The sequence below is a fragment of the Silene latifolia genome, chromosome 8 (assembly GCF_048544455.1).
Source record: "Silene latifolia isolate original U9 population chromosome 8, ASM4854445v1, whole genome shotgun sequence".
In the NCBI taxonomy this organism is placed as follows: domain Eukaryota; kingdom Viridiplantae; phylum Streptophyta; class Magnoliopsida; order Caryophyllales; family Caryophyllaceae; genus Silene; species Silene latifolia.
The window spans coordinates 1,925,340-1,945,244 of NC_133533.1; the positions used below are offsets into that span (position 1 = coordinate 1,925,340).

The 19,905-nt window shown below is 37.2% G+C and overlaps 3 protein-coding genes across 3 annotated transcripts; 1 reads left to right on the forward strand and 2 right to left on the reverse strand.

Moving 5' to 3' along the window:
• Nucleotides 1-457: 457 nt before the first annotated feature.
• On the reverse strand, nucleotides 458-1,231 carry LOC141597493 (uncharacterized). Its single transcript, XM_074417961.1, has 2 exons — nucleotides 993-1,231; nucleotides 458-875 (listed from the first exon to the last, which is right to left on the reverse strand). Exons 1-2 carry the CDS (start codon nucleotides 1,229-1,231, stop codon nucleotides 458-460), a joined length of 657 nt encoding a protein of 218 aa, XP_074274062.1.
• A 10,161-nt stretch (nucleotides 1,232-11,392) lies between these two features.
• LOC141593986 (NDR1/HIN1-like protein 2) lies at nucleotides 11,393-13,075 on the forward strand. The gene is made up of 2 exons (XM_074414202.1): nucleotides 11,393-11,799; nucleotides 12,623-13,075. The coding sequence occupies exons 1-2, from the start codon at nucleotides 11,473-11,475 to the stop codon at nucleotides 12,977-12,979; spliced, it is 684 nt and encodes a 227-aa protein (XP_074270303.1). The 5' UTR covers nucleotides 11,393-11,472; the 3' UTR covers nucleotides 12,980-13,075.
• A 651-nt stretch (nucleotides 13,076-13,726) lies between these two features.
• LOC141595985 (cysteine-rich receptor-like protein kinase 25) lies at nucleotides 13,727-19,544 on the reverse strand. Its single transcript, XM_074415972.1, has 7 exons — nucleotides 18,540-19,544; nucleotides 17,090-17,290; nucleotides 16,762-16,877; nucleotides 16,377-16,587; nucleotides 15,142-15,379; nucleotides 14,404-14,551; nucleotides 13,727-14,287 (listed from the first exon to the last, which is right to left on the reverse strand). Exons 1-7 carry the CDS (start codon nucleotides 19,432-19,434, stop codon nucleotides 13,928-13,930), a joined length of 2,169 nt encoding a protein of 722 aa, XP_074272073.1. The 5' UTR covers nucleotides 19,435-19,544; the 3' UTR covers nucleotides 13,727-13,927.
• Between the last annotated feature and the right edge of the window lie 361 nt (nucleotides 19,545-19,905).

The window sequence follows — 19,905 nt, forward strand, 5'->3', positions numbered from 1 at the left end:
CACATCGGTCAACAATTCACAACTACCTGTCATATGACGCGTAGCACCCGAATCTAATGACCAGAGATTTGCTTTATTTATCTTACCAGACATGCGATTACTGGCACCTGAAGAACACGGCCCTCTAGCATCGTTGACATACGCATCCCACTGTTCTTTTGGTACACTCACATGTTGTTCTTTGGTCTCTGACGTCTCTTCACTGGAACGAGCTTAATTCGCTCCTCGCCCATAGCTTCCACCTCGCCCACGACCTCCACCACGGCCCCCACTGTTGTAGTAGTTGTTGTCCTGCTTACCCCTTTCTCTCCAGCCTTTACGATACCCAATAATGTCAAAACACTTTTCTCTAACATGATCCCAACGGTTACACTTTGAGCACTTTGGCCATGACTACTCTCTATCCATGTCTCCCGCAAGATGAATTCCTCCTTCTATCCGAGGTATATCATTGGCATTATGGGCTGTTTTTGATGCAAATCCAATGGATCTGACCTTCACCACGACCACTAGGTACACTGACTTCACCATTCCCTCGCACTCCTTTTTTTTGAATTATGGTGGCATAAGCCCTATTAAGCGAAGGTAATGGTTCTTGTAACAACAAACTAGAACATATCGTAGCATAGTGTTTGTCGAGTCCCAAAATAAAATCGTGCAACTTTCCTTCGTCACGTTTCTTATCTAACTTCTGGTTGATACGACACTTACATCCACGACATTCACAGGTGGGATTTCGAGCATATTTATCGAGTTCATCCCACAATTTCTTCAATCGACCATAATACTCGGACACAGACTCTGTTTCTCCTTGCTTGCACGCATCAATTGCGCCTTTGACTCGATGAAGCTTTGGCCTGTTTCCATCGCTGAACCTTTGCTCAATATCGTCCCACAGGATCTTGGCTTCTTACAGATATGTAATTGTTGAACCCAACTTGGGTTCAATGACATTAAAAATCCACGCAACCACCATTGCGTTTACCATGTACCAATCTTCAATATCGTCCGACTTTTCATCTGGCTTCTTAATCGAGCCATCAACAAATCCCGTCTTCTTTCTAGAACGGAGAGCACCATGATCAAGCTTAACTGACCACTCATCGTAGTTTTCACCGTTTAACATAACATGAATGATTTTGTCCCCGGGCTTGTCGGAAGTAGAGAGGAAATATGGACTGAGGGCAACTCTTCCCTCCTTGGTGTCACTGCCTGAATTGTCGCCTGACATACTGACGGGCGACGATTTTTAAGAAATACAACCTTGCTCTGATTACCAAGTTAAACGTAATTGACAAGACAAAGTTTGGGAATTTTCTGATATGTTATTACGATGGAAGACAATACATATATATATTAGTACAAACGTTACAACCCTAACACCGGTTTTAGGAAACCGAATATTTACCGAAACACAATTACCTAAAACACGACTACCATAATATTACATACAATATTATATTTCCGTAACATAAGCCTCCTAATAAACTTTCATATTCGATCAGCCGCAAAACTGTATTTCCTGTTTGTCATTCCTATTTGTTCAGAATGTTTTGGGTCATGGTTTTTGTATGCTTATTGTTTCTGTTTTGATCTTTTATTTTATCTGCCGGGAACGTGTATGTCATTATGTATTCATCGTGAATTTGTAGTAGTTGATTCAGCAGGTGAATTGATTTGAAATTTTCGCTAAAATCTATGTAAAGAAGTGCGTATGTATGATTATGCTTTTGTGCTATTTTATTCCGGTTAGCTACAAATACTGTATGTGATCAAGTTAAACTTGTTAATTTTGTAGAAATAACGCGTTTGAACCAACGGATTAAAAGGTATTGCATAATGCTAATTTTCGATGATTCAGAGGTATACAGCAGAATGCTAATTTTTGACATATGAGCCAATTTTTGACATACGAGCCTGAATAGTACTCGCTGAGGCAATCAATAAACTTTGTGATAAGAAGACTCTAAAGAGAGATATATACCCGTTTGCCCTATGGGTACACAATAGAAAAACCGAAATATTATTAGCTAATAAATTATAATTTTTCAATGTTTAGGATAACAAGATCAAATGTCGTTTTTAATTATCGTAAACTCAAGCCACATTCACGATCAGAAAAATATCCACAAAAAGACTACTACGATTTCCAAATAAACCGAAAAATCAGACAATATCACCTTGTAATATTATCCCATTTTGAGCTTTATTGCATTAATGTAGTAGTAAATATCCCTTCATATTATAAAAATTATCCTTCCTGTCTACATTAATTTTCTATAACTCGTAGAGGATTACGTAACGGTAATAATAATAAAAAAATAATCCCCTTGATCCTCAAATATTCATCTTATTAATATAAATTGATTATATCCAAATTAAAAATGTAGAAAGTGTAAACACAAAGCATTCACCAAACAACGCATAAGTGCACAATAATGGCATCTTCAAGGCTTCAACTCTTGTACATTCTTTTTGTCTCTCTTTTCCTCATTGCTCAATGCAAAGGTACATATTTCATTACTCGTCACATAAAAATGCCACGTAGACATCGGCTAAATGCCACATAAAAATAATAAAAAGCCACGTCACTTACACATGACATGACAAATTTGAATTTGACATGAATTATCAACTTATTACTACATGACATTAATTTAAATATATTGTTTTCCAAAATTTATGTAACCCTTACAAATTTATATCAAAGTTTCATAATTTATAATTAATCTTGACATTTTATCGGCTAAATACCACATAACATTAACCAAAAGTCACGTCACATACTACACATGACATGACAAATTTTAATGTGACATGAATTATCAACTTATTATTACAAGGCATTAGTTTAAGTACATTGGTAACAAAATTTATGTAACCCTTACTAATTTACATCAAAGTTTCATAATTTATAATTAAAATCTTCATATTATTTAATACCCATCATTTTTATTAACATTTTTTTCCTATTTAATTCATTTTTGTAATAAAAGATGTTAATAAATTGATTAAAACTCTTCATAATACTTAACACCCACCAAATTAATTAATATTGTTTTCCTATTTTATTAATTTTTGTAATCAAGTATGTTATTAAATTGATTAAAACTCTTCATATTACTTAACCCTCACCATTTTCATTAAAAGTTTTTCTTATTTAATCTATCTCTTGAGTTCCTCGGCATTCAATTATCTTATTCAATAATACCACAAAATAAATTAAAAATAAAATTTAAATATTGGAATATATGGTTGTAAAATGGCTATAAAAGCTATAATAATACCTATAATAGTTTATATTCACTTCATGTATTTATTTAATATATATTTTCTATTTATTTAATATATATCACTTCATGGGGATATGGAATCATTCAATGTGAGTGTTGCGAGAAATCGGGGGTTATCTTGTGATAATCGATTGTGATTTCTGAAGGAACTCGTACTAAGAATCATCCGAATTCTGGGTCTATTGAGTTTTACCGAGAAATTGTGTGTTTTTGATTTTGAAGCCGGATGAGTTTATTACCCATCCGATTTCGTCTTAGATTTTTCGGCTTGTAGGAATTTGGTGAAGTTTAGGTTTGATGGGGGTATACATATGAATTGGGGAATAGTGATTTGGCCTCAATTCAATGTATTGGTTTTAATTGAAATAAAGAAAGTTGTATTGTTGGACTTTGATTTGGATGCAGTAGTGGAGTTGAGTAAGCTTTTGAAGACACTGATGTTGGAGGATTGTGAGGGCTTGAGTAATGTACACTTGAATCAACTAGCATGAAGAGTCTAAGTATAATCAAGTGTTTCTCGGTTGTTTCTTTAAAGATCTGGGTTCAAAATCTGGAAGAATTTACGTATGCTGACGAGTTTATTCAAGATAATATTCCGGTAATCAAGGGGATACAGAGTAATTGGTCGATTAAGCTCCGTAGATTAGTTTTAATGGCAAAACAAGAAAATGGGCTTGATACTAAGGTTTTGGGCAATGTCAAAACTATTCTCATGACTTCTGATTTGAGGTTCAATGAAATGTACATAGTCGATTCCGGAACCCCGAATCCACCAATGCCACAAGTAAGCCTCCTAATAAACTTTCATATTCGATGAGCCGTAAAACTGTATTTCCTCTTTGTCATTCCTATTTGTTCAGAATGTTTTGGATCATGGTCTTTGTATGCTTATTGTTTCTGTTTTGTGTTGTTTATCTTTTTATCTTTTATTTTATCTGCTGGGAACGTATGTACGTACGAAGGACAAATAACGCCATCATGAATGGCATCCCGAACAAAATGACAATCTATCTCGATATGCTTCGTACGTTCATTGAAGACGGGATTGCGAGCAAGAGACAACGCCGACTGACTATCACAATGAAGAACAACAGGACGTTTAACAAAAACATGAATAAAATGTAATAAGCATAACCACTTAACTTCACATGTCGCGGCGGCCATATCACGATATTTAGCTTCAGTAGATGAGCGCGACACTGTTGGATGTTTTTTTGTTTTGTAGGATATCGGACAACCCCCAAGAAAGCAAAATAAGCTGTCAACGAACGACGAGTCAGAGGATAACTTGCATAATCGGCATCACAATAAATGGAACCCTCCAAAATGCTTTTGGCAGAAAATAATAAACCTTGACCAAGATTATTCTTTAAATAACGAAGCACGCGTAAAGCCGCATGCCAATGAGCCAAGCGCGGTTGCTGCAGAAACTTAGACAAAATGTGAAAAGTATAAGATAAATCTGGCCTGGTGATGGTAAGATAAATAAGACGGCCAATCAACCGACAATACTTCACTGGATCAGTCAACAACTCGTCTTTAGACAAGGCTAAACGATGATTTTGTTCTATCGGCACATTCGTTGATTTGCCACCACTAATACCTTTCTCAGACAATATATCTAAAGTATACATCCATTGATAAATGAATATACCAGAAGAGTTCCGAGCAACTTCTATACCCAGAAAATATTTTAGTGACCCGAGATCTTTCATATGAAAACAGGTACTCAAATAGGACATAACATGATCAATAACCGCACTATTATTGCCGCCAAGAACGAGATCATCAACATAGACCAAAATATAGACTTCAACACACCCTTGGAATACCGAAATAAAGAGTAATCATTAAGACATTGAACAAAACCATAAGCAGTAAGAGCAGCGGATAATTTCGCAAACCAAAAACGAGACGCCTGACGAAGCCCGTACAACGACTTCATCAATTTACAAACCTTACTCGGAGTGTCAACTGAATAACTAAGTGGAAGACGCATATATACCTCCGCCCCCAAATCTCCATGTAAGAAGACATTATGCACATCCATCTGGTGTAATTCCCATTTACGAGCAGCGGCTAGAGCTAGAAAAACACGAACTGTTACCATCTTAGATTCTTAGCCGTGGGAGCAAAAGTTTCATAATAATCAATACCTGCTTCTTGTTTATTGCCAAGCACTACGAGCATAGCCTTGTATCGCTCGACAGAACTATCAACTTTCAATTTCACCTTATACACCCACTTGTTACCAATGACCTTTTTATCACTCGGAAAATCAACTATTTCCCAAGTGCCATTGCGGACAAGAGCATCAACCTCGGTTTGCATAGCCTCTCGCCACCTTGTATCCTGCACGGCCTCACGGAAAGTCTTGGGCTCGACATTAGTTTCTAGAGTGCTAAAAAAACAACGATGTTTGACTGTAAATTGTTCATAATTAACATAATGTGCTAAAGGATAAGGTGTACCTGACGACAATGGAACAGACGAAATAGACGGACGCCTATTATCTTCGCTAAAAAGGACAATCATCACTGTACTTGTAACATATTCATTTTTATCATAGCGAGACCAAGGGACGTGAGGTCGCTTCCCTCGACCAAATTCATTGACCTCAGCGTTCTCAGAGCCAGCGTCGATACCATTGCCAGCATCTACACCATCTACACCACCTTGAAACTCGCCATGCTTCTCTCGGTGCTCTGACTCACCCCTCGAGACACGCTGCTCCTCTTTCACCGTATCATTTACCATCATATAAAGAACATCACCTAACACCACATCGTCATTACTACTGCCCAATCCATCTATTCGACTAGGCTGACCAGCACCACTTCGGCATTACGTTGGAATGGAAACGCATTCTCATCAAAGCTTACGCCCCTCGATATCAAAAATTCGTTTGACTCGACATCATAAACCTCCTAACCTTTATTTCCGTATGGATAACCAACAAAGACACATCAACGACTTCGAGAGGCAAATTTATCCCCATCACGACGAGGATGCTTTACAAAACAAAGACGACCAAATACCCGAATATTATCATAAACAAGACCTTTGCCGAACAACATCTCAAATGGGGCTTTACCTTGTAATAAAACGGAAAGTGTCCTATTAATTAAATAACCGGCAGTTCAGACACATTCACCCCAAAATTTAATAGGCAAACCTGACTGAAAACGAAGGGCTCTCGCGACATTGAGTTATGCCGGTGTTTTCTCTCCACTCTACCATTTTGTTGAAAAGTACCCACACAAGTTGTTTGATGGATAATACTATTCTCAGCAAAATAAGACTTTAGACATGTGAATTCCGTTCAATTATCGAGTACGGATAATTTTGACATCGACATCAAATTGTCGCTTCACCATTGCAACAAAATTTTTTAGTAGTTGTGACACTTCATCTTTAGTTTTAACTAAATACAACAAAACAGCGCGAGAGTAATCATCAACAATTGTCAAAAAATAACGGCTACCACAGAATGAAGGCGTACGATAATCACCCCACAAATCGCAGTGTATTAATTCAAAAATCTTGACTGCTTTATTATCGCTAATAATGAATTTTTCTCTTGTTTGTTTAGCACAAAAACAAATATCACAAAGTTCAGAATTATGATTAATGCTCTTATTACTACTAATAAACGGTAAATACTTTGCTATTCTTCTTGAAGGATGACCCAACCTCCGATGCCACATACTAGCCTCATCGTCCTTCTTCTGCGCCTCACACCCTTTATTGCTCGTCTGTCCCTTAAGAAGATATAGCCGACCATGTTGTTCATTCGTACCAATCGTCGTCTTCGACACGCGGTCCTGTAAAACACAAGATGAATTATTGAACTGAATTGTACAATCAAGATCGATTCTTAACTGAAACACGGACACCCGGTTACAATGAAATTCGGGCACGAACAAAACTTTATTCAAAACAAGACTTCCTCCTAATACAACTCTGCCTTCCTTGGTTGCCTTGGATGTTTTTGCATTTGGTAATGTCACCATACATAGCGCAATTTCATGCACATCGGTCAACAATTCACAACTACCTGTCATATGACGCGTAGCACCCGAATCTAATGACCAGAGATTTGCTTTATTTATCTTACCAGACATGCGATTACTGGCACCTGAAGAACACGGCCCTCTAGCATCGTTGACATACGCATCCCACTGTTCTTTTGGTACACTCACATGTTGTTCTTTGGTCTCTGACGTCTCTTCACTGGAACGAGCTTAATTCGCTCCTCGCCCATAGCTTCCACCTCGCCCACGACCTCCACCACGGCCCCCACTGTTGTAGTAGTTGTTGTCCTGCTTACCCCTTTCTCTCCAGCCTTTACGATACCCAATAATGTCAAAACACTTTTCTCTAACATGATCCCAACGGTTACACTTTGAGCACTTTGGCCATGACTACTCTCTATCCATGTCTCCCGCAAGATGAATTCCTCCTTCTATCCGAGGTATATCATTGGCATTATGGGCTGTTTTTGATGCAAATCCAATGGATCTGACCTTCACCACGACCACTAGGTACACTGACTTCACCATTCCCTCGCACTCCTTTTTTTTGAATTATGGTGGCATAAGCCCTATTAAGCGAAGGTAATGGTTCTTGTAACAACAAACTAGAACATATCGTAGCATAGTGTTTGTCGAGTCCCAAAATAAAATCGTGCAACTTTCCTTCGTCACGTTTCTTATCTAACTTCTGGTTGATACGACACTTACATCCACGACATTCACAGGTGGGATTTCGAGCATATTTATCGAGTTCATCCCACAATTTCTTCAATCGACCATAATACTCGGACACAGACTCTGTTTCTCCTTGCTTGCACGCATCAATTGCGCCTTTGACTCGATGAAGCTTTGGCCTGTTTCCATCGCTGAACCTTTGCTCAATATCGTCCCACAGGATCTTGGCTTCTTACAGATATGTAATTGTTGAACCCAACTTGGGTTCAATGACATTAAAAATCCACGCAACCACCATTGCGTTTACCATGTACCAATCTTCAATATCGTCCGACTTTTCATCTGGCTTCTTAATCGAGCCATCAACAAATCCCGTCTTCTTTCTAGAACGGAGAGCACCATGATCAAGCTTAACTGACCACTCATCGTAGTTTTCACCGTTTAACATAACATGAATGATTTTGTCCCCGGGCTTGTCGGAAGTAGAGAGGAAATATGGACTGAGGGCAACTCTTCCCTCCTTGGTGTCACTGCCTGAATTGTCGCCTGACATACTGACGGGCGACGATTTTTAAGAAATACAACCTTGCTCTGATTACCAAGTTAAACGTAATTGACAAGACAAAGTTTGGGAATTTTCTGATATGTTATTACGATGGAAGACAATACATATATATATTAGTACAAACGTTACAACCCTAACACCGGTTTTAGGAAACCGAATATTTACCGAAACACAATTACCTAAAACACGACTACCATAATATTACATACAATATTATATTTCCGTAACATAAGCCTCCTAATAAACTTTCATATTCGATCAGCCGCAAAACTGTATTTCCTGTTTGTCATTCCTATTTGTTCAGAATGTTTTGGGTCATGGTTTTTGTATGCTTATTGTTTCTGTTTTGATCTTTTATTTTATCTGCCGGGAACGTGTATGTCATTATGTATTCATCGTGAATTTGTAGTAGTTGATTCAGCAGATGAATTGATTTGAAATTTTCGCTAAAATCTATGTAAAGAAGTGCGTATGTATGATTATGCTTTTGTGCTATTTTATTCCGGTTAGCTACAAATACTGTATGTGATCAAGTTAAACTTGTTAATTTTGTAGAAATAACGCGTTTGAACCAACGGATTAAAAGGTATAGCATAATGCTAATTTTCGATGATTCAGAGGTATACAGCAGAATGCTAATTTTTGACATACGAGCCAATTTTTGACATACGAGCCTGAATAGTACTCGCTGAGGCAATCAATAAACTTTGTGATAAGAAGACTCTAAAGAGAGATATATACCCGTTTGCCCTATGGGTACACATTAGAAAAACCGAAATATTATTAGCTAATAAATTATAATTTTTCAATGTTTAGGATAACAAGATCAAATGTCGTTTTTAATTATCGTAAACTCAAGCCACATTCACGATCAGAAAAATATCCACAAAAAGACTACTACGATTTCCAAATAAACCGAAAAATCAGACAATATCACCTTGTAATATTATCCCATTTTGAGCTTTATTGCATTAATGTAGTAGTAAATATCCCTTCATATTATAAAAATTATCCTTCCTGTCTACATTAATTTTCTATAACTCGTAGAGGATTACGTAACGGTAATAATAATAAAAAAATAATCCCCTTGATCCTCAAATATTCATCTTATTAATATAAATTGATTATATCCAAATTAAAAATGTAGAAAGTGTAAACACAAAGCATTCACCAAACAACGCATAAGTGCACAATAATGGCATCTTCAAGGCTTCAACTCTTGTACATTCTTTTTGTCTCTCTTTTCCTCATTGCTCAATGCAAAGGTACATATTTCATTACTCCGTTTGTCTCATTCATTTATTTTGATTTTTTTTATTTCATATGAATAGTATTTTAATTAAGTACATAATCTAAGATATCAAGATTATTACTTGGACCAATTATACCCTTTTAAGTCTAACAAAGTTTTTCAGTACTACAAAGGAGATTGCCCTAACTATCGATTGAGTATATTTCCGATTAGCAAAAAAAATTCTCTATTTATCGTAAGGTCCGGCGAAAGTTAAAAAGTTTACTCAAAATTTGTACGAGTTCATCATGTTTTATCACAATTTACGAATTACGATAGGAATTATCTCGAAATTGTCCAAACCGACGATTTATGTGTTTCTGTATGAATACATGATATTTAATTTCAATACACATACAACAATTTTTGTTTTGTGGATTTAATGAATTAAATGAATTTATTTCATAAATATTTGTGTTAGGCGGGCTTATATAAAAAACTGTAAAACGGGTTTTGTTAAGGACTACTTCTACATTTTTATCTAGATCATGATGAATAAATTCGTTTTACATAAACTTTTGTTTAAACCCGTGTTATAAAATACTAAAACTGAATTTCTTTTTCTTTGGTCATGTTAAAGAATGGGGATGTTTGTATGTGTCTCGATGCAACGATATAGAATCATGCCGAGCAATGTGTGAAGAAAGGGGATTTCCTGATACATCCACTTATTATTGCGAGCCTCCGGCGCTTCACCCTCCCGGTGCTAAAAATTGTCGTTGTTGTTATTCATCGTAGTTATTATTATTGAATTATAATGCGATTTTCATTCGCTTTATTATGCAAATAATCTTTTAGATATCTATTTTATTACTCCGTATATTTTTTCTTATTACATCTACATATTTCGTACAAGTGTTATTATAACAAGTTGAAGTGATAATGACTCGAACCTTAGACATTAAACGACCGTTCCAATCTAGACATTTAAGTCGAGTATTATTATTAATAATTTGATAATAACTTTAGTAATTAGACTCGGAATCATACTCGTAATTTTTTTTTCTTTCGACAAATGAAGCACAAGGTCAGTACTCGGTACAATATATATGCTAATATGGGAGAGAGATATTTAAACCCGTGACAATCTTCCATCTGAATTACTAGGCTAAATCTTCTTCGATACTCATACTCGCAAGTATCGTATTGTGGCACATACATGCTTAAAACATTATTCCTTCCGTCACGATTATTTGTTTACCTATTCCATTTTAGGGGTTTCAGTCAATTGTTTACCTTTCTATTTTGGGAATGCTTTTGATGAACAATTTAATCCTACATATTCAATTTGGTCCATTTATCATTCAATAACAGACCCCTTCTCCTTTGTTGGTTTTCGTGTCAAAATCAAACGTAAACAAATGACCGAAACAGAGAAAATATTAATAATATGCTTGCACACATACCTTAGGAAACCTCACCTTTTACCTTTAGCTTTTAGTTTCCACACTCATTCATATATTCTTTTCTTTCTCCATGCAATATACAACCATACAATCTATACTTCATCAAACTTTATCACATGCAAATTTCACTACATAAAACCTTGTCTCAACACTGTTTAATTTACATGTACAAAAACACAAAAAACACCAAAAAAAAAAAACTCAAAAAATGCACCACCAAAGCCATGGTCTTCCGATACATGGGCCCGAAAATAACCTGAAACCGTACTTAAGTCGGCCACACACGGCGCGTTACTACGCGCACCGGGTTAGGGAGAGCCTAAGCACAAGAATATCAAAGTTCATATGCACAATTTTTTTGTTCATCTTTTGTCTTGTGGGCTTGATTGCTTTTATTTTATGGCTTAGCCTTCGCCCACATAAGCCCAGGTTTTTTATTGAAGATTTTACGATGTTGACGTTGGCCCAGCCCAATGTTTCGCCTCAAAATGCTCAAGTTCATTTTAATGTCACCATCCGTAATCCTAATCAAAAGGTATTTTGACAACATTTTAAATACTTGTGTAAGGTAGTTTTATGTAAATTTATCGTAAATTGATATTTTTTGGTAATAACTTTTTCCTATTATTAGTAGGGTTTTGATTTGCATCTGTTTAAAACTATATTAGTGTAAACCGTCTTATATAAGACCACGGTTGTGAATGACCAGAGTCGGCTCGTAGATCCCTCGAAATCAGTTAGGTCAAAGTTCAACTCGAAATCGATTAAAACTGATTCCGAGCTGATTTGGAGCCTTGCTTGGCCAAATCTAAGTCGATTCCAAGCTTCGTAAAGCTAGAATCAGTTCAGTCAAAGTTCAACTCAAAATCGGTTAAAACTGATTCCGAGCTGATCTGGAGCCTTGCTTGGCCAAATCTAAGTCGATTCCGAGCTTCGCAAAGCTCGGATCAAAAGCTTGTTTAGGCTCATTTTATTCTTTATATTATTCAATTTTAGTATTTTGCAACTATATTGTTCCTAATCCATTATTTTAGTATTTATGATTATATTTTTCTTATATTTGTTAAGTAACTTATAATTGCTACTTATCTTAAAATATATTTATTTTTAATTTAATTTTAAAAACGAAAAAAATAAAGGAAATAATCAATAATTTAATCGAGCTTGAGCCTATTATGAGCTTTAACTTTTTAAGCTCGGAGAGATACGAGCTGATTACGAGCCCCACTCAACCTCAAGCTCATATTGTCTCGGCTACGCCCCTACATAAGACTAACTTCCTCACCAATTATACAACAAGAAAGTCTTTCGGTGTCACTTGTGAGACGGTTTTTTTATTGATTAAATTTTTTTCGCAGGTTGAGGTACACTATGATTCAATTTCATGCAGTCTTTACTACAAAAACCAACAAATTGGAGGTGCACCCATACAAACCGAAGCATTTGATCAAGGATTCAAGAACTCAACTATTATTCTTAAAGATTTTGTTGGTTTTACAATTAGTAATCAACTTTGGACCAGTATGCAACAAGATCGTACGATTGGCACCGTAACTTTACGACTTCAATTAAATTCAGTGCTTAAATTTGAGATTTTTTCAAAATGGGACACAAAAAGACATAAATTGCATGCTAATTGTAATGTTATATTAGGCCCTAATGGTGTATTATTGGATAATTATAGGGACAAGAAGTGTCCGGTTTATTTTACGTGAAATTTCGTTTTTCGGGTGGTAATTGTAATTTTGGGGATTTAATTCTTTTGTTATTTTGTATATTTGTTGAAGATGTTATACATTTTAATTTGTAAATCTCTAAGGAATATGATTGGGATCGAGAAGAAAATGAATTTCGCATTGATTGCTTATAGCAGATGTCAATTAGAGAGTACTTATCGGGCCTAGACCTGTACTCGGACCGGACCGGGCTCTCCAAGTCAGAGTGTCAGACCCACGCCAGGCCAATGGGAAGGACGCGGGCTTGGTTGGACTGGGCTGGGATATGATTGACCCGAGCTAGGACCCAACGTTGGCCGCGGGCCAATGGCGGGTCGGGCTAGCGGGCCTTATCATTTTATTTTTTTATTTTTTATTTTTGCTAAAATGACGGGTCATGCCCGGACCGTGCTGGAATTTCAGGACCCGGTTAACGGCGGGCTAAGGTCGGGTCGGGCCGACTCATGCCAGGTTGCATAAAATAACGGGTCAAAGCAAGTCGGGTCCGGGCTGGACCGGGTCAACCCGTGCTGATGGTCAGCTCTAAGCTCAATGGTAAAATCAAGAGAATTAATATTTATGACCTAAGTTCAAATCTTATATCCAAGTATGTACTCCCTCCGTCCCGGTCATTTGTTGTCTTTTGATTTTGGCACAAAGATCAAGGAAAGAAGAGATGACCAATTACTAAATGACATGTGGATTAAATTACATGTGAATGACAAAATTGTTCATCAAATGCAATCCTAAAATAGAAAGGACAACAATTAACTAAGACACCCAAAATGAAAAAGGGCAACAAATAATCGTGACGATTTGTTAGACAAACCAAATTATTAATCCATGTAGATAACTTGTAATAAAAGTTTGAACAGTACTTAGTCTTCTATCTCCCTGTGATCGACCCATATGCTAAAATAATCCAACACTCGCGGTATAAATTTAAATTCAGCAGGATTCTTCACCGGGAAAAGATCGAGACGATCTCCCCGCGGATAGATTACTTTGCGAGATACTTCTGGTGCTGGATCTAGATTTATGCGACTGACCCGATTGGCGGTCACTTGTTCCCGAGCCAGATCCAACAATAACAGACGAGATGAGCGTAGGCTGTTGAGGGGCTGGAAGATCCACATTACTATTGAGATAAGTCACTACCTTTATCATGGAAGGCCTTTGCTCCGTTTCATTTTGTACACATAACAATCCCAAATGAATGCATCTCTTAACTTCTTCACTATTATAAGCATCTTCCATGCATTCATCTACAAATCTTCCAATTGTGTCTTCATTCCAATGCTTCCATGCCTAATAATTTAGGACAACAAATTAATAAAATCATTAATAACTCGAAAAGTACGTATCCAGACTGTGTTTCATATATTAGACTATCTTATTGGAAAAACGGGACTATTGGTACTTACATATGTCAAAAGGTTTTTTACAACCCCGGCATGACGATTGCCAATCTTCTTTCCGCTTATAATCTCTAAAACCAAAACACCGAAGCTATACACATCTGATTTGGTCGAGATTTCACCGTAATCAATGTATTCCGGGGCCATGTAACCTCTGCAAATTAAATCAACACAAGAACTACCAATTTCATTATACATGTAAAATAGTTTTAGTATGCATTCAGTAAATGAATTTCATACATACACAAGACTCTCGATTCTTTGCGTTTGATTATGATAAAATAAAAGACTAAATAAAATGAGTCCGCATTAAAATAGTCGGATTTCTCTATTATGAAAATCAAAATCTACCATTGCAGTTTTCTACGCAATCATCATTTTACGTACATCTAATTCCCATCACATAATTTACTGGCCCTCTTTAAAAAACTGAGATAACGTTGTTGATGGTAACTTAATTCTCCTTTTGTTGCGTACATACATGTGATTAAAATACTTCTCACAAAAAAAAGGTAAATAAATGATTGGAACAAAGAACAGTGAGGATCCTCTGTCCCATTTGGTGTCCCATTCTGTGTGCCACACCACTTAGCTTCCAACACCTCAACAAATTAATATATATATTGTAATATTTTATTTTGTCACAAGTGACGTGTCGAAATGTAAGTGGTGTGGCACACAGAATGGGACACCAAAGTGGGACAGAGGATCCTCACTGAACAAAGACAGTATGCTGGCACTTACATAGTCCCAGCAAGCCTTGCCGTGTGTTCCTGGTATTGGTTCTCGCTAAAGAACCTTGCAAGACCAAAGTCTGAGATTTTGGGATTCATATTCGCATCCAACAGTATATTGCTAGCTTTAAGATCACGATGTATGATTCTACGCCTAGAATCTTCGTGGAGGTAAGATAATCCTCGAGCAATGCCGTTTATAATCTTGTAACGAGCAGGCCAGCCAAGACGTCGTCTTCTATTACTATCTGTGCATTTTTAGTATTATGAAAGATTAGCTATGCAAATGAACTAGAGATTTCCGAGCTTGCACCCCTCTCTAGGAATCGAACTCAGTACCCACCATAGTACGTAATATTTGGTTATGACTTTAGCTTAGTATCCTACTCCCTCATATTCACCAAGTTTCTTTACATTTCCTTTTTTGGTTTAAATGAATGGTTAAAACAACAAAAGTGCTCTTCAAAAGTCAAATGAATGTAAGGTCCTAAACATCTACATCGAAAGCAAATGTAAAGAATTTGGTAAACAAGAGGGAGTATGTGAGAATGATAGTACTGAAATATGGTACCATTCAGTTATGCTATATCACTTTTTTCCTAAAGCTGAGGCTATGACTAGTTAAGTAGACATTTATTTACGACCGCAAAAAAAATTAAAAAAAAATAAAATAATGGTTGCGCCATTCTTGAGCAAAAAGTTTCTAACACTATACTCCCTCCCTAGTCCCTCTATCCGGATGAATTATTATCTATTTCATTTTAAACAAAGACTAAAAAAAATTACTATGACTCACTAGTGGTCAACAGTGCGGGTCGGCCTTGCTAATCCTAACCCGGCCCGCCTGTGACCCGCTGATGAACCCGGCCCGCATGACCCAACCCCGGACCGAACCCGCCCTATATCCGGGCCGGTTATGGGTCCCCAAATGTCAAATCCGGCCCGCCCAAACCCAGACCCGCCCCGGACCCGCCCTTGACCCGCCTCACGAGTCACTTCCGACCCGGCCCGTCCCACCCCTTACCCGGGCCGGTTCCGGGTCTCCCAAAACCTGACCCGGCCCGCCCCCGCCCCGGCCGACCCGCACTGTTAACCACCCCTAAGTCTCACTTGCACTGCTAAACATTTGCTCAATACTTGCCTAAAATAAAATATGACAACAAATGAATTATAAATAATATACCTTAAAATGAAAATAGATAACAATTTACTAGGAAGTATGAAAGTAAATGTTGAATCACTTACCAAACAAAATCAAATCAAGGCTCTTGTTACAAGCGAATTCATAAACAAGTAACATCTCATTTGATGTTAAGCAAAATCCCATTAACTTGACTAGATTTCTGTGTTGATGCTTAGCAACTAACAACACCTCGTTCTTGAATTGCTCTAAACCTTGATTAGATCCCTTGGACAATCTTTTGACCGCTATTTCTACACCATTTTGCAGGGTACCCTGAAACATAAGATACTTAATTATGAAATTCTAATCATATACGCATATTTTTTTTTTTTTGACATAAAGGAAGGCAAAAAAGCGGTTTTGATAGGTTTTAAACTCAAGTCATGAGTATCATGAGCTATTGACTTTTTACATTGTATAACTTATTGGAGTATTTTTGGTATGTACCTTATAAACACCACCAAATCCGCCTTCACCGATTTTGTTGTCGTCCGAAAAACTGTTAGTTGCGACTTCGAGTGTAGCCAAGTCATATTCCAACGAGTCAACAGACGTAACATAACCTAATACAAGTAGAAATGACTCAATTTTACAAAAATAAAAATAAAAAATGTAAATTAAAAAATGTTGAGCATATCTGCATATATACTATTTCTGTTTGTTTACCTTTTATATTCATTGTAACGGGTATTTTAATTAAAATTAAACAAATAATTGAAACAGAGTGAATATTAATTTTTTTTTTGTTTTTTTGTATTTCAATTTAGTGTTATACCGTTGTCAAAATTGGGACGTTGACTTGCGTTCATGCCAAGCATAGTGATGTTTCCACTGCTTGCGCCATTAGTGCTTCTCCTTCCTTTCATAATGAGTAGAACAATGAAGACAACCACCAAAATCACCAAAACTAGCACTAGGCATCCAAGGGCTATCTTTAGCACAAGTGATTCGCGACTCGTGCCCGTGCCTCTTTTACCTATATAAAATATAATTAGGATATAAAACTATTGAGTAGATTGCGACCATTAACTTAATCTTTTGGTTAAAATGATACTTATAAATTGTGTGTGACTGTGTGAGTGACTGAGTAATAGGAATAATTATAATAGTTGGGCCTAGAGATGTACATTGGGCTGGGCTGGTGCGGGCCAAGGGCGGGCTGGGCTGGGGTAGAGTGGCACTGGCACGACACTAACATAGGACCGGGCTGTGGCGGGCCGGGCTGGGCTGGTTTTGGTCAGGCCCGGGCACGGCACTATAGGGGCGGGCTGGTTACAATTTTTTTTTTATAAAAAAAACGGGCTGAAAATCGGGCTGGGCTGAAAAAACCCAACACTAGCATGGCCCGTAGTGCTGACCGGGCTGGGCTATGTGCTGACCGGGCTTCTATATTCTGGCCCGTGTGACAGTGCTAGGCCGTGTCGGGCCGGGCTGGCCCGCTATGTTGTCCACCTCTAGTTGGGCCTCAACCATCACCTTAAGGTTTTGGTTGAGATGGTTCATCTATCATGGTATCAGAGCCAGTGTGACCGAAGGTCACGTGTTCAAATCCTGACAACCTCGAAACTCCTCAAAAAACTCGAAGTGGAAACCCAGCACATGGTACGGGGGAGCCGGTGCACAACTAACCACTCTTCAAGCCCAACGGGCATTTAAGTGAGGGAGCGTAATAGGAATAATTATAATAGTTGGGCATCAACCATCACCTTAAGATTTTGGTTGAGATGGTTCATCTATCACTAAGCTTTAATGATCTTGAACTCTCAACATCAAATATTGGTCCTCTTTTCACAAGTGAAATTTAACTCTATGTAGAGATGGATTTTTGCATTATCTTCTCTTAAGTTTCAAAGACCTTTTTCAGCCAGGAAGGGGCGCATTAATTGTTCATCATTACTTTAAGACTTTTTTGAAATGTTTTTGTTACGAACTCCTATTATGTGGTTTGTGACAAAATAAGGAGGGTATTGTCTACTTTATAAAAAAAAGGATCTACTCCCCCCAATCATTAACAATTTAACATGTCTGTGTACACCATCTGGTTTGATCCAAATCAAATTCGAGTTGGGTAAGATTACTAGGGCGGTAAAATTCTCCCTCATGAGTTTTGACACAGTTACATTCTCAGGACTTGGATACAAACCTATAAGACTTCTGATTAAGTTAGAACAATAAGCTAAAGTTAAGAGTGATAAACTAACAACACATGATAAACTGGCATTTACCTGTTGGGAGAGTGCTAAAATTGCCAATGGAACTCGGAATAGCAGGTGCTTTGAGAGGAGCCAATGACGATGGTGACACTGAAGGTGGCGGAGCCATAGGTAGTTCAGAGAAACTATATTGCTCATACCTTAGATTACAACTAGGATTCAATATCCGACAACCCTTGCTTCTGCCACACTTTGTTGGACTATCATTAGTGATTATTTGGAGACACCTTTGACAATCAAGCGGAGCAAGATCCGGGGTGCATTGCACCATTGTGTACACGGAGATGATACTATCCTCAAGTCGAGCGACTTGAGTCCCAAAGTATCTCTTGTCTCCGGTCATGGCTGACGTTGGGTTACTCATCTGATCCGCCAAACTCTGTAAGACTTCACCTGCTTTATCCATGTAAGCTTGTGCATCAGTCGACACATCCTCTTGGTTTCTATAAGGCAAAGAAACAGATTCATCTACAGTTCCAAGGAAAGAGACGTTTGAATATCGAACCATGCATTTGTTATACCAAACTACCGCACTCTTGTCAGACGGGCAGTCGACCTTAGATATGTTTTGGGTGGCAACCGAAACACATTCATTGCATTCTTTAGAAGGAATGTCTCCTCTACATATGTAAAGACCATAGATTATCTCGGGATTGATTGAGCGACCGCCTAAGGAAGATGTGTTAGTGGCGTAGTACCCATTATTGTTGCTTTGGTTAGAATTCAAAGAAAGGGTTGAAAGAAGGGTATTAAGATTGTCCTCATATGACGAGTTAAGATGAAAAACCGTCTCTGAGCAAAGTTGCATGACAACAACTGTATCCATAGTACAAATAACAAGACTTACGTTGAGAATTAGTGAAGTAAGAGAAAGGAGAAACAATATTGAAGGGACAATCTTGATCATGGTTTTAGTACAAAGTGAATGCACTATGTAAATGTATGTAATAATAATTTGAGAGTTTGGTAGTCTTAAGAATTCAATGTCATAATATATGACTCTACTTCTGTTAGACTATTATCCTGGAGTAAACTTTTCGCTTGACTTTTCTAGTTTGTTGTATGCATGGTTTCAACTTTAAAACAAAAACTATTATTAGCGTCAGGTGCTGCCTGAGCTGCCTCAGTTCATAGACTATACATCTGAGATAATACCTTTTATTATTTATTTACTGAATTTTATTTTAAAGTTTTTGAGTTCTAATTTAGTATAAAGTTTTTGAGCACATTTACTAAAATATTACACTAAAAAAATATAATATTACTCAAAAACTATATTTATAAAAAAAAAATTTGTATATGCTCATAAATTTCAAAGTGTGAGGCACTACCTCAAATGCATAATCCTTTTTTCTCGAGCTGCATCTAATTATCATTT

Coding starts and splice junctions, on each gene's coding strand:
- LOC141597493 (XM_074417961.1), bottom strand. CDS start 1,231: ATGTCAGGCGACAATTCAGGCAGTGACACCAAGGAGGGAAGAGTTGCC. Junction 876..992: donor TCGGACGATATTGAAGATTG/GTACATGGTAAA, acceptor TATTGAGCAAAG/GTTCAGCGATGGAAACAGGC.
- LOC141593986 (XM_074414202.1), top strand. CDS start 11,473: ATGCACCACCAAAGCCATGGTCTTCCGATACATGGGCCCGAAAATAAC. Junction 11,800..12,622: donor TCCGTAATCCTAATCAAAAG/GTATTTTGACAA, acceptor TTTTTTTCGCAG/GTTGAGGTACACTATGATTC.
- LOC141595985 (XM_074415972.1), bottom strand. CDS start 19,434: ATGATCAAGATTGTCCCTTCAATATTGTTTCTCCTTTCTCTTACTTCA. Junction 15,380..16,376: donor CCTTGATTTGATTTTGTTTG/GTAAGTGATTCA, acceptor AAAAATGCACAG/ATAGTAATAGAAGACGACGT. Junction 14,552..15,141: donor GCAAGGCTTGCTGGGACTAT/GTAAGTGCCAGC, acceptor TTTAATTTGCAG/AGGTTACATGGCCCCGGAAT.